The sequence below is a fragment of the Strigops habroptila genome, chromosome 1, assembly GCF_004027225.2.
Source record: "Strigops habroptila isolate Jane chromosome 1, bStrHab1.2.pri, whole genome shotgun sequence".
Taxonomy (NCBI): domain Eukaryota; kingdom Metazoa; phylum Chordata; class Aves; order Psittaciformes; family Psittacidae; genus Strigops; species Strigops habroptila.
Genome location: NC_044277.2, coordinates 143,080 through 157,664, shown reverse-complemented (window position 1 = coordinate 157,664; position 14,585 = coordinate 143,080). Strand labels below are relative to the sequence as shown.

General features: G+C 46.7%; 1 protein-coding gene across 16 annotated transcripts in view; it reads left to right on the top strand.

Moving 5' to 3' along the window:
• SCRIB (scribble planar cell polarity protein) overlaps positions 1 to 14,585 on the top strand; it is a 101,305-nt gene that overhangs the window by 54,048 nt on the left and 32,672 nt on the right. For 11 of the 16 annotated variants that reach the window (XM_030476632.1, XM_030476702.1, XM_030476695.1 and 8 more), the window contains 8 exons: positions 7 to 117; positions 652 to 828; positions 1,265 to 1,381; positions 5,653 to 5,841; positions 6,547 to 6,666; positions 6,847 to 6,903; positions 11,274 to 11,330; positions 12,046 to 12,129. In XM_030476632.1, the coding sequence (XP_030332492.1) occupies positions 7 to 117; positions 652 to 828; positions 1,265 to 1,381; positions 5,653 to 5,841; positions 6,547 to 6,666; positions 6,847 to 6,903; positions 11,274 to 11,330; positions 12,046 to 12,129 (912 nt within the window). The remainder of the gene's footprint in view (positions 1 to 6; positions 118 to 651; positions 829 to 1,264; positions 1,382 to 5,652; positions 5,842 to 6,546; positions 6,667 to 6,846; positions 6,904 to 11,273; positions 11,331 to 12,045; positions 12,130 to 14,585) is intronic. The other 5 variants (XM_030476730.1, XM_030476622.1, XM_030476711.1 and 2 more) reach the window with 3 other exon arrangements.

Below are 14,585 nucleotides of genomic sequence, written 5' to 3'. Positions count from 1 at the left end.
CTTCAGGAAATTCACCTTGTGAAGGCAGGTGGTCCCCTGGGACTCAGCATTGTTGGAGGCAGTGACCATTCAAGCCATCCATTTGGGATTCATGAACCTGGTGTCTTCATTTCAAAGGTAGAGTCTGAGCTCTTTAATTATTGGGTTAAGATGAAGGATTTTGATGTAAGAGTCTGAGAAGTACAACATAGATTGAAAAAGTAGGGTGTGGGAGGGATGTGTGCATACGTGAAGAGCTTATACCAGACATGCTGCTGCTGTCATAGCAGTCTAAATGGCATGTAGAAGCCTTCAAAGCTGTGTAACTGAAGCCGAGCTGTTTGGAGAGAGTTAGCTTTTGAACTTGCTGAGCTTTTCACGAATGCTGGAAAGCTGCAGGCACACAAAGCCAGTCATCACTCAGAAAGTGTTCTTGGAGTTCAGATGAAAATAGTAATATGATAATAAGAACATATCGAATTAAAGCAAATCTTCCTTCATTCTTTGCCAGTGTTCACAAATATGTTACCTCTTTGGGAACTTTGGTTGCAGAGATAGAAATCGAGACAAGCCTCAGAGGATGTTGGAGAACAGCCACGGGACATAATCAGTGTCTCTCCAAGGACAGATGGAATTCCCTTCTCTGGTTGTAATATCAATGCCTCTTTGTAGGTGATTCCCCGTGGACTGGCATCTCGCAGTGGGCTCCGGGTAGGGGACAGGATCCTGGAGGTAAATAGCATTGACCTGCGCCATGCTACCCACCAGGAAGCAGTCAATGCCCTGCTCTCCAACACCCAGGAGCTGACCATGTTAGTGAGGCGAGATCCACCACCACCGGGTATGCAGGTAGGTTCTGAGTAGAAGAACTGGGGGACATCACACTCCTCTTTATAGAAGGATCACTTCTGAAGGCAATTTCTGATCTAGCTGGATGTCCGGGACTAGGATACAACCAAACTTCCAGTTGAAATTGCCTCATCTATTGGCAGAACCCAGTCTCTTTGTCCAGTTGAGGACTGTGGAAAGTGTCTTGCCATGCCCATGGTGATGCTGTGATCAGCATCTGTGATCAGATTTCATGAAGTCTGGACTTGAACACAAGACAGAAAGACAAAAAAGAGCAGAGCCTCATCAACAAGAATAGACTGTGCCCAATGAGTGCAAGGTCGAATTCAGGTCCTTTTCAGGGTATTTAGAATATGCCCAGCTACTAGGAGTGTTTCCTCTACATTTTCAGTCTGATCTTGATCCAGAAACAAGGAGACCTGTTCTATGTTCACAGGAAATATGCATTGAAAAGGCTCCAGGAGAAAAGCTGGGCATCAGCATCCGGGGTGGAGCAAAAGGTCACGCTGGAAACCCGTTTGATCCCACTGATGAAGGCATCTTCATTTCTAAGGTAGCAGACACTAACTCTGCACTTGGCCGCATGTGAGGACTGCTAGGGAAGAGGGAATGCCTGTGGGATTTTCACTGGGTACATCAGTTCTCCTGGGGTATTCAGCATCCACTGAAGGAGGTCATCTCTTTGCCTTTATTTTGCCTTGTGTTTCTTCTCTTGCCTTTATTTTTTTTCTATCAGATGAATCCACATATCTTTCCTTTTCCCCTCCATTCCTCTTGTGCTTATGGCCTTCCTGCTCGCTGAAACCTGCATGGTCTCCCTTCCTTTCATTCAGAGCATTATGAATTGCTCACCTTTCTCATGTGCAACACACCGCGTGATTCTGTTCCCTTTCCTTTGTGAATGACAGCTTGGGTGCACACTTACTTGGCATGTCCCTTTTCCCCCAGAAGTATCACATACTTTCTTTTCAACAATACCCTGTATAAGCTTGTGCTCCTCCTGACCTTTACCAAAAAGTATTGACTCTTCTTTCCTGTTAGCACAGAGCATAGTGATAAATGGTGTCGTTTTTGATCTTGCTGCTGACCAAAGGGGGCCTCTGGATGTTCACATTAGTGTCACTGGTTCTCTCTTTAACTGGTATAGTAAGTTAGAAATTGTGCTCTAGCTCTAGAGGTCTTAATAGTCACAGAATCACAGAGTGGTTTGGATTGGAAGGGACCTTAAAGCTCATCAAGTTCCAACCCCCTGCCATGGGCAGGGACACCTTCCACTAGAGCAGGTTGCTCCAAGCCCCTGTGTCCAACCTGGCCTTGAACACTGCCAGGGATGGGGCAGCCACAGCTTCTCTGGGTAACCTCTGCCAGCGCCTCAGCACCCTCACAGGGAAGAACTTCTGCCTAAGAGCCCATCTCAGTCTCCTCTCTGGCAGGTTAAAGCCATTCCCCCTTGCCCTGTCCCTACAGGCCCTTGTCCAAAGCCCCTCTCCAGGTTTCTTGTAGCCCCTTTAGGCACTGGGAGCTGCTCTAAGGTCTCCCCTTAAGGAGCCTTCTCTTCTCCAGGCTGACCCAGCCCAGCTCTCTCAGCCTGGCTCCAGAGCAGAGCTGCTCCAGCCCTCACAGCAGCTCCATTGCCTCCTCTGGACTCACTCCAACAGCTCCATGTCCCTCTTGTGCTGGGGTCCTAATTCCTTGATGGATGGTGGACACTCAGAGTTGCCAGTTAACCCTTTCTATTAATTGGCTGTTTTCACAGAAGTACTCCTCATTTGGTATTACTTGGATATAATTTCTTTAGCTGAGTTTTAAAAGAGGAAATTCACTCTATCAAAGCAATAGCTGAACATTGAGCTGCAATACTTGTAATAGCAGTAAAAGAAAACTTGAGGTTATTGTAATTTACAATTATTTTTAATGAAAAGGTTTGGGTTTATCTCCTTCAGGAGGTTGGGGAGGTTTACATGTTAGCCTCATTGCAGGGTTAGTTTACATCCCTCATTTTATTCTCACTAGTGGTTGTTTTGGGCTGTGGAGCAGCAAAGCTCTGAGCTCTTCTGCTCTCTCTTATCTGTGTCACTTCAGCTTGATCTCTCTTATCTGTCCTAACCGTGGTGATTTCTTGCTTCTCCCATTTGGTCTGTATATTTCCAGTAACTGAGAGACAAAGTAGTGCTTTTTCTTCCCCCTCCCCCTTGGATGTCTTGATTTCCACCTTCTGTCTTCTGAGTTTTCCTTAATTTGCATTTCCATTGATTCCCTTAGTTGTCATTTTTTCTTTAAGTTATAATGAGGTTTTTCCTTGGTAAAACTTCTCACTTTACCAAATGAGAAGGATTTGAGTTGAAGCGTTAGAAGTTGAAAGCCATGAGCAGTATAAATTATATCTACAGGTTGAAATTCATGGTGTGTCTCAGTGGGGATAGCTCAGTGTCCCTCAGGGATATATCAATAGTACAGATTGCAGTTGGCTTTAAGGACATTTTTCCTACATTAACTTCACCTCCTCCCATTATTTCTGGGTGTTCTACTCTCACACTATGCACTTGCTGTCCCTGGAAAAGAAACTCTGAGTACTTGGTCTTGTTCCATTCAGCTGCATGTGGCCACTTCTGTGCATGCACACACACACACTTCCATGTTTTCCTTCACAGCCCTGAGGAATCATGTGCAGCGTGCATGGCTGCTTCCCCTCGCCCCAGTCCTTAAAACAAGAAGTGCTGCAGCATGTTTTCTCTCTTTTTACAGGCACTTTATTAAACATGTATCCGTTGGGTTTTCTCCAAAGCAGCTCTCATCAATCCAATACACCCTTATGCCTTTGCTTTGTTTTGGGGATTTTTGCCTCTCTGGGCCCAGTAATACATGGTGTGCAGTATCCTTCCTTCCTTTCTTTCCTTCCTCTAATGTTACCTGTGTCTCCACCCCACACTGACAACCAGCCATGCAGGTTCTTGCATTCCCCGCCCTCAGCCACCAACTATGTGTGCCCCTGTGCTCTCCTTAGCCTCTTATCATAGCCCCACAGACTTTGCTTGAGATCCCTGGCACAGACACACTCTTTCTGCAAAGCCCTGGTGTAGCACTGCCCATCACTCTCTTTGTAAAGCTTGGTCACGTTGTTCTTTGGCTTTGCGGCTGGGCCTTTGAACAGAAGCCGTTTGTTTGCCTCTGTTGTTCCTGTGAGGTCTGTTGAGATGCCAAATGTACCCAGGTCTCCATTTGATCCAGCCTGACTCTGTGTATATCCCATTTTGTTCCAGGCTCTTTGCTTTCCCATTAGAAAAAGCAATGGCTAATGGTGATTCTCTTCCTTTCCCTAAGGCACTTCAAGTTGTATCTGGTATTTCTGTTAGTTTCTGATAGCAGTTTCTGCTGTCACCACTGTTCAATTTTTTCTCACTTCCCCAGCTCACATCTTTCTCCTGAGCCTTGTGTTTGCTTGTGTTTGGGGGTTTGGTTTTTTAATTTCACTGTATGCCCACAACTAGTCCTGTTTTCCTGTTCCAAAGGGAAAAAGAAGACTAAAACTCCTTGCCTTTCCTGCCTTTGTCTTGGTGCCAGAGTTTGCACTTGCATTTCATTCTCTCCTCAAATATACTTAGATGCTTGCACTCCTTCAGGCAAACTGTGACTTTCATGTTCCTTATCAATGTGCTGCATGTAGTTGCTTTCCCTGTGACAGCTTGTGTACGTGGGGTGAGTTCCTGTCACTTGCTGAGGAAGGAGAACAGGGGTTACATGTTATTTCCCTGAAAGAGAGGGTGGAAATCAGACAGGCATCATTTGTTGTGCCTGTCTCTGCCTCAGTGTCATGGTTTAATCCCAGCCAGTAACTCAGAACCATGCAGCCACTCGCTCCCTCCCCCTCTTCTTCTTCCCTCCGCTCTTAGAGGGATGGGGCGGAGAATCAAAAGAATGTAACTCCCACAGGTTGAGATAAGAGTAGTCCAGTAACTAAGGTATAATACAAAATACTATGATACTACTACTGCTACCACCAATAATAATGATAACGGAAATAAGAAGAGGAGAGGACACAATTGCTCACCACCCGCTGACCGATACCTGGCCTGACCCGAGCAGTGATCTGGGCCTTCTGGGTAACTCCCCTCACTTTCTATACTGGGCATGACATGCTGTGGTATAGAATACCTCTTTGGCTAGTTTGGATCAGGTGTCCTGTCTCTGCTTCCTCCCGGCTTCCCCTCCCTGGCAGAACATGAGACTGAGAAAATCCTTGGTCAGAGTAAACATTACTTAGCAACAACTAAAAACATCGCTGTCATCAGCGTTGTTCCCAGGCTGATAGTCAAAAACATAGCACTGCACCAGCTACTAAGAAGGAGAAAAATGACTGCTACAGCTGAACCCAGGACACTCAGTTATCTTTATCCACAAAGTTTATCCCTATCCCATTTTCTACCTCTCTCCCAATAAAAAATTCCTCCACTTTCCTTTCTGTGAAGATAAATTGGAGGCAAGAGCTTGCTTCCCCACCCGCTTCACTGACAAAACAAAATCAGTTTCTTTCCTTGGGATAAGACATTCCAAATACAGATTCTTTTCTGAAATGTATTTGGAAGTATGGAAATTCCTTCCATACCTCTTTCCTCTACCAAACTGTTCACGTTCTTCCTTTTCTACCCGTTCTGTAACTAGATGTAAGTACTTCCAGACACTTTCCCTGACATGTAGCTGCAGCCTTTCCCCCTGTCTGCTTTGTATCCTGTCCTCTCTCATCCCTTCTTCCCAATGGTTCCCAAGCTCTCTAATCTTCTCTTACCTCCTTCGATGATATCTTGATTCCCCTGGATTGTGTTCCAGGTGAGCTCCTCTGGGGCTGCGGCCCGGGATGGCCGTCTGAAGGTGGGAATGCGGATCCTGGAGGTGAACCATCAGAGTTTGCTGGGAATGACACACACGGAAGCTGTGCAGATTCTCCGAAGCGTGGGTGATGCACTCCTCGTGCTGGTGTGTGATGGCTTTGATCCCAAGGCTGCAGCTGCCATTGAGGTGAGGACTGAAGCGCAGGATGCCTTTGCAGTGACCAGTGCCACAGGGATCCCATCTCTTTCTTCAGAGAAGATTCCTGTAATTTTCCAGCTGTTTGCTGTAGGTTATTTTTGGTCGATTGGATTTTGGTTTTGAGGTCCCAGTTTCAGTGTCTGGTCTCCTGCTCTATGAACTGGAGTTCATAAAAGCAACAGTCTCTAGAGACTGTCTCTCTTGTGCTGCTTACAGAACTGTTCACAATGTCCCTGCACTGGTTGGAAGTGAAGTGTTCACACTAATTTTCTCCAGGCTATTTATGCCTATTTTTTCTTGTGCCAATGTATATTTAAAGCAAATTGTCTGTTTGTTAGTGTTTGCCTTCCCCCTCCAAGGAGGCACTTTCCCATAGCAGCCCTGTGCCTTTGCAGCCTGCTCTTTTCAGGGCTTAGCAAGTGAGCGTTTTTATTCTCCACTAGAATATGTACCCAGTCACTGGTCACCTTATCCCCTGGCTGTATCTGTTTCAACTTAAATTCATCTTTCTTTAGACCTCAGATTTCTTGAGAAATTGACAGCTGAAATGAGGTTTCAAGTTATGAAAAGCTCTGACTTGCCTAGGATTCATTGTCCTGGTACTCTCTGTCTGGGAGCCTGGGATGTGGAGCTTTTTGTATGGCACATTGTGGGCTTCCACCGTGTTTGATTGTCTTTCTTTTTGCTTTCTAGATGTCCCCAGGAATTATTGCAAACCCTTTTGCTGCTGGTATTGGGCGCAAGAATAGCCTGGAAAGTATCTCTTCTATTGACCGGGATTTAAGCCCTGAAGAACTGGAGATCCTACAGAAGGTGGGTGTTCTGGCTACATCTGGGAGGATGGGCAGTGGACTTCCTTCTTATGGGATCAGCAGGTCCCAGCACTTTCATCAGGAATGCGCTAGGATGGGACTCTGAAGTCTTCATGAGCTGACAGATGCTCCAGTGGGAGAGAGCACTAGGTGAAGTGGCTCTAACTTTGGTCTCTCCTAGGAGATGGAAATGGTGAGAGAAGCAACTCAGTGGGAGAGAGAAGAAATGGAGAAAGTGGTGAGAGACCTTTCGTGTAGCAGAATCTGTTCTTGGCAGCAGTTCTGCCAAGCCTGTGAGGCCCAAGGAAAATGCCACAGCTCATCTCTACCCAGTTGTTCATGCTATGGGGACTTTGGGACTTCCCTCCCTGCTTCTTGGCTTTGCCATCCCTTCCTGTGCACCTCTCTGGTGAAACTCTTCTGTTATTTACAGAGTTCATCTTTGTTGCCTGCTGGTACCTCCTGGCCAAGCTGCAACTTGGAGAACAACGGTCTGTTAGCTGGGAAGTCCCACATTCAGTCGGTTCTCTCTGTACAGCCCTCCATGACCTGGCAGAGCTTTTCTGAGCAAAGATGAGAACACACAGCTCAAAGCTGCCCTGAAGTGAAGTTGTGGCGCTGTCAGTCACGCACATGCTTGTGCTCCTCAGTTTACATGATCATTTTTCTGATTCATTATGAGAGTTCTGTGTTTCTGCCCAGCACTTCAGCCTTTCGCAGGGAGATGAGCAGGGCCAAGCCCCATGAGGACTTGAGATTTCCAGTTATCCAGCTTACAGCTGTAATTTATGCAGTCAGATTCTCTTGGAAGATGGGGGGAAATTGAATTCTTCAGTGTTGTCAGTTAGGAATCTGCTTTCCTGGCTCCATTTGCAGGTGTTTCTTCAGGTTTCCAATTCAGACAATCCTAGTATTTCTCTGGGTTCTTCCTGTAGTTGTAATCACCCAGCTTGTTTCACATTTGCTGCCCCACAAGAGTGTGATTATGTTGGCAATTCTGGATGGGGGTGATCTTTGAATTTAGCTAATAGTTGAGATTTTACTTGGTTTGGAAAAAATGGTCAAGGTTTTGAATAGATGATGGCACAGACTGTAAGAGGAGACAGCAATGAACGAGAAAGAGGCTGCATTAAATATACATGCATATATTTCATATCTCTGTAAGCCTACTCTGCCTTCTGTCAGTGACTGCAGTGGGCTGTGCACGATGTGATTTTATGGAAGATTGGGGCAGAGAGACAAAAGGCATTCAGTGTGTGGCAGAATCCCTTTGGAAGCTTTGCATTATCCTTTCTGGCCTACAGATTAAACTGATGTGGGCACATGCCAGAATAAGACATGGGATTTCTGTCCTTAGGATCTGCAAGGTGTTCCGATGGTGTTCGTGATCTGTACTTACATAGGAAATCTGCCAGTGGAATGACTTTATAGAATAATCTTAGAATCATAGAATTCCAGACTGGTTTGTGTTGGAAAGGACCTTAAGATCATCCAGTCCCAACCACTTGCCACAGGCAGGGACACCTTCCACTACAGCAGGTTGCTCCAAGCCCCATCCAACCTGTCCTTGAACACTGCCAGGGATGGGGCAGCCACAGCTTCTCTGGGCACCCTGTGCCAGCACCTCACCACCCTCACAGGGAAGAACTTCTATCTAACCTGAACTTCCCCTGCTTCAGTTTGAACTCATCACCCCTTGTTCTGTTGCAGAGTTCCTGATGAAGAGTCCCTCTCTGGCATCTACTTGAAGATGTCTCTCTTATTGCAGGGGGGTTAGACTAAATGACCTTTAAAGGTCCCTTCCAAGCCAAACTATTCTGTGATTCTGTGAATCATTTGGGTAGGAAGGAACCATGACAGGTCACTTGGTTCAGCTCAAAGCAGAGCCAGCTTAGATCAAATTTGGGTTTTTCCTTTAAAATGTCTGGTTTCTTCCAGAGGAAGGAACTGAGAGGGGTTTATTGTGGTTTCAGAAAGCCTCATTTTGTAGTGTTACTGTTACAACAAAGGGTTTTCCTCCCAGGTTTAGGTTGGCAGCATTTGGATTTGAACACTCTGCAGGAGTCTTCAGGTACTATGTGTCATTATCAGCATTTCTACCACCACTGGATGAAACAAGAGCAAGTCTGGCCCCAAAACGTCTGTCTGAGCAGGTTGAATGAGTTCAATCTTAGGTAGATAAAGGCTCTTCCAAAATTTATGCTGAGATAAAAATACCCCAGAGACTTTGTCAAAAACCAAACCAGAAAAACCTTTCCTATTGGTGATACAGCCTTGGCCATATCTCATTTCAAAAGTGCTGATGTTATTACAATAGCTTTTGATGGAAAACTTGCACTTGACATTTTATTGCAAGGGTTAATGTAAAAGAAATCAGCTCTGCAATGACGAACCATTCAGCTATATCTCAACAATAGTCAGCAATGTTTCAAAACACTGGTGGGCCTCTTTAACAAATATCCAGTATTCTTCCTGGAGACTGAGCAACACCCAGTCACTGTGGTTCATCCTTCTGGGCTGTTCTACTTTTGATAGATTGTAAAGCAATATTCTGAAATCACAGTGACATGTATTTAAGGAGCTCTGAGGACTGTATTCCCATACACTCCCTTTTCTCCCACTACAGCAGGGCTCAGTATAACTAGTGTGGTGTGTCCAACCTGTGCTGTATGTCTGTAGCTGGTGATCAGCAAAGGCCAAGACCCCCTCCAGAATTGTTTGTGCCTTGAAAAGATTTTACATTTTCTGCTACCCCTTCCATTGGGGTAAAAAGAGGAGGTAGCAGCAGATGATTCAGGCTCCTCTGACATCTCGGGATCCGTGGTCAGAGACCCCAGAGCAAAGACGTTTTTCTGCTACTGCCTTTTAGCATGGCCTCAAAACTGGGATTCTGCCTCTGTTACTGGATTTGATGATGAAGTTTACAGCAGTGATGGAGCGAGCACTGTATGGTTGCCATTGTAATGCTAGAGGAAGTTCCCACCTCAGTGCCAGATGCTCAGTAAATCTGTTTGTGTCACCATTTCTGGACCTTTTCTCTAATGCTTCAGCGTTTCATGTTCAGTTTTGAACAAGAGTAATAGAGATCAAATGTGTCTCCTTACAGTGAGGTTGGGAACTGGAGAAATGGGAAGAACTTTGGCTTTGATACAGTCATCTGTAGAGGTTTTCAGATACTGCTGTTGCACTCACTGCGTCCATTTCTCAAGTTCAAGTTCAGTTCTTTGATAATTCAGTTTCTAATAGAAATATAGTAACTTGGACTCTCCACGGCGCATTTCTCTATCCCCGCTCTGTAGCTGTAGTTATTTTTCTAGTCTTAATCCAGAGCTTCCCCAGATGATGAACTCAAGAGTTGAACTTTGAACATTCCACAGCTCTGTCTGGGCTGGCTCGTGCTCTTGTCTCTCTTCAGCTTAAGACCTCAGGGAAAGATCACACATATAAGATTACTGTCAGCATGAACACTTGCCTTATAGATAATACTTGGCCAAAATAAGCATAACCAGATTCAGAGCTTAATTATATTAGCTTAAATATCCCTAAATATCCCTTTGGCTCTTGTGATCCTCCAGAGCATTAGTGTCTTCTTGTGTTGCTCATTACTGTCTGGAGATCGGGGTGTGATGTGGGACACTAGTTTTGGCAACTAGTGTTGCTTTTGAAGAGAAGGGCCCTATCAGAATTTTCAGTTAGCTCCTCTGTGTTTCTCAGCTATCTTCCATCTCCCTTCCCTCCAGCCTGGGGACTTCTGGACCATTCGGTTGCAGCAGTCAGGAGAGCTGCAATAAGAAATAGAACAGAAGAATGATGCTGCTTTTGTCCGCAGTCCTCGCCCAGCAGCACTGGAGCTGGGCAAACAGGCACAAAAGTATAAATGCACAGAAATCATTCTTCAAGACAAGTAACATTATGACCTTCCTCTTGCAGCTTGGAAGCAAGCCTGTAGCTGGGGCTTGTGGGATTAGTCCCTGGTCACTCCTGTGCTGTGCTGATGGCTGAGAGCTGACCAGCTCATTTTAGCCCTGCCTTAGGCTTAGACAGTTCCTGTCTCTGCATATAGTCTTTTGGCTGTGATGCTATTAACAAGCATGTGATTTTTTTAGGTCTTTTTCCTTAGTTCCTTAGTGACATCTAGGCCTGTGCTCTGTAGAGTTGTTTTCCCTTTTCCTTCCAGCCTCTCCAGTCTGTGCTCTGTCAGGATGTCTCTTCTAGCAATAAGCAACCTTCTCCTTTCCCTTGGTGATGTTATAGCTTGTGCTTGGGTGGGGGCTTTAGCTCTTTTCACTGTTCCCCAGGAGTGACCCTGCTGAGGATCTTGGAGACATCTGCTCTCTAGCCCTCATCTGGTGACACCCTGGCTGGTGTTGTGTGGGGTGTCTGTTCCCATCTGTTTTGCTGGTGATAAGTCATGCAGAATTCCAGCTCCTGTTTCCCTGGGCCTAATGTATGTGCTGGGTTTCTGCTCATCCTTTCCCTGTCCCAGCACTGCTTACGCTCCTCTGTTCCCCCTCCGGAGTTCCTGCCCAGCATGGTGCTGACCTCTTTCCCTCTCTCTTTGCCTGTGCTGCTTGGATGCTGCTCTGACTCTATCCTGTCTCATGGAAGGAGTGGATGCGTAGGGAGCGGGAGGCAGCCACCCAGCAGCTTGAGGAGGAGGCAGAGGTGAGGAGCACGATGGGAGGGTTGGAGAGTCACAGAAAAGGGGCACAACTGGCCTTGAAGGCCGTGGAAATCTCTAGAAGTGCTTGTTCCGCATAACTTCTGTTCTCCATTCCCTGCATCTCCCCAATAGACTTGATCTTGGGGTGTAAGAGAAGATACCAGAAATGAGGAAATTTGTAATGGGATTGAGGAAGGAATGGTGAAAAGCAATGGTTAGAAGTAGAAAGGCAAATGAGAAACAAAATTCAATGAAATTACACAGTATGTGTGAGTTAAGGTTGAGAAAAGATACTGTAAAGGAATTGTAGATTTGCACTCTCACGTGTCTCCAGATCCAGGCTGGAAGCCTTTCTGGGTGCTGTTTGGAGAAGACGGGTACGTATGTCACGTTCTCCTCTTCCCCATGAGGGATGGACATGTACACATGGGGCAGGAGGAATGGGGGAATCCATGCGCTGGTGGGTGACCAAGGGCCAGGGCATCATGTTCTCTGCAGGATTTCTCAAGCCTTGCCCCTGTCCTGAGTCCTCATGGTTGTGTTTGGAACAATTCCAGGTTCATTTCCGGGCAGCGGGAACTTCCTGCAGAGTTTGGAGACAGGGCCTTGGTTATTACTAGAGGTGGTTTCCTTTTAATTGCTCTTTCTGGCTGATGTAGTTGACTTCAGGCCTGATCTCTTCCTGGTGGTTGTGTTCTTGTGCTCCCCCCTCTGCAGAACATCACCAGTGAACCTTTGAGGCTGGACTACCGGACCCTGGCTGCTTTGCCCAGTACTGGCCTACAGAGAGTCAATCGCACTGTAAGTGGGGTGTATGGGTCCCTGGGGTGGGCTGTGGTTGTTCTATTGCCTTTTGTCCTGGGTGTGTGGTGCCATCTCTGCAGAGGAGAACCAGGAAGCAGAACTGTGGTGGACTTTGGCACTGTCTGAGGCAGGAAGTGGCCACAAAACATTAGAACAAGGAAATGAGCAGAGCAGAGAGCCAGGTCGCGTTCAATTGGCCTGTGTCATTGCTGAGATGCCAAAGGAAGTGTCTCAAACCAGGCAGAGAGAACAGCCCAGCAGCAGAGGACACGTGAATGGGAGAGTGCAGAGGACGTATCATGGAAGGAGGCAGCTACTGAAAGTTGCAGAGGAGGGAGGGAAACATTCTTTCTGACTCAGAAGATGACAGTGTTGTGTGCATGGCTTAGCTGTAAATTCATCATGAGGTGGTACTCAGAAAGGAGGAGGGATGCTGGGTGCTGATACTGGAGGTATTAATAGAACATGAAGACCCATCTGGAACTGCAGAAGGCGAAGTGGCAGTGATTGCATGTTGTGGCTTAGCCCTGACATAGCCTTGGCTACACCTCCTCTGGAACCTGCATTTTAGCCCCTGGTATGTGGTGGCAGCTCAGCCAAGAGAAAATCCACATTTCACAGACTTCACAGGTTACAAAGTCATCTCTCTCCCCTGTGTTGTTTCAAATCCCACCCCTTCATCCTTGCTTCCTTTGGTCATGTTTTATCTTCCCTGCATCATACCTATTCCAATAGGTTTCTGCCTACTCCTTCACACACATTCTGTCTTCACCTCCATTCCTTTCCTCTTATTGCAGCAAGACCGCCCTTTGCTGTCACCATCAGGTTGTGCATTCCTATTCTGTTGTTTCAGGATCATCTCTCATTCCATCCAGATAGGTCTCCTCTGATATTCATCTGTCCTCTCGTTGACTTCAGGCCCTCTTGCTCTTCTGCTTTCACACTGGTTAGAGCTCTGCTTTGTCTCCACCTTTGCCTCATTTTGTTCCTCCCCATACTCCCCAGCTTTTTGGATTTTCTCTCTTGGCTGTTCACGCAGCAAAGGATTGTCAGGAAAAGGTTTAATATATTTTTAGCATCTCTTGGTGTAACTCAGCAGCTGGAAACAAGGGGAGAGCCAGCCCCACGCAGGCAGCTGCCTCTTTACTGGGCAGCCCTGGTGTCATCCAGAGCAGAGCAGCATTTGTGTGCAGAGCAGCCCATTTCAGCCAGGAATGCCGGGTGCTGGAATGCGAGGCCGAACACGCTGGAATGGCGGGCTGTATGGGTGGCATCTATAAATGTCCCGTTTCGGGGGAAGAGCCAATCGGTGCCCACGCTGATCTTTTTCCAGCTGTCATTTGCTCAGCCCTGTCTTTGCTCTGTTTGATCCTGAGTATAGGGCGATGCGGGCTGCAAGGACAGGGAGGTTCTGGCATTCCCTCAGGAGCTACCCCTGGCCTGTTTGGTTACTGCCTGTGAGGAAGACTTGGGCACGGATCAGTGTCATGTCTGGCCAGCAGGAAAGCGCAGGGTTCAGTTAGCAGGCTGTCAGACAAGGTGACTCAGTTATGTGACTGGTGCTATTGCCTGGTTCCCATAGTACTTTTCCTGTCTCTAGGCCAGCGTTCTCACATGTACATCCTCCTCTAAGCAGTGTCTGCGTATCTTTTGTTGCTACCCAGCTCTCTGCAAGGGAGTCTCAGGCTCTGCTGTTCTCACACTGCTGAGCAGGAGGTGCACATGGATCGTCATGGATTGTGTGTGGAATTTGTCCCATGGTTTCCCAAACATGGCCCCTGCAGAAGGGGCAGATGGTGTCTGTCTTGGGTTAATCTTTATTGCTGTGTATTGGGCCTTTTGTGAGCCAGAAGAACAAGGGCTAGCTGAGCTGCAAGCCTGCTTTGTCTGTAAACCTCTAAAACCCCAATGCAAAACTCCAGTTGAAAGTTGCATGGAAATGCTGGTCTGGGCGATGCCCTCAGGCTGTGCCAGCTTCTCAGTAACTTGATGTCTGCAGAGTTTCAGATGGCTGGGTACTGCCATCACCTAATAAAAAAGCTATTGTAGCCTCTGTCTTCTCCATAGTACAGGCTTGAAAGCCATAGCCATAAATAACTCCTGCTAGCCACAGCAAAACATTTAGAATCATGACTGTAAGAAATGGAGAAGACTTTTACATCTCTCAGCAGTGTGTCAGTGGTCAGTTCATTAACAGTCTGCACTTTCTGTCCTGAATCTGTTTCTCTTCAGCTTCTTGCCATTGATTCTTTCTCTGCACTTGTCAATGAGGTTTCAAATTAGATTTGTTTCTAATCTAATGGGTGGGTGGGGCAGTGATGGATCAGAACTGCAAATGCATTTCTTCTGCCTTTGCCTTGGCGGATGCAGGGTAAAACGTGGTGGTCCTGCCTGAGTGACAGAGGCAGGGCTGGGAAAAGCACATGGCATTGCCCGAATCTTTGCTTACCCCA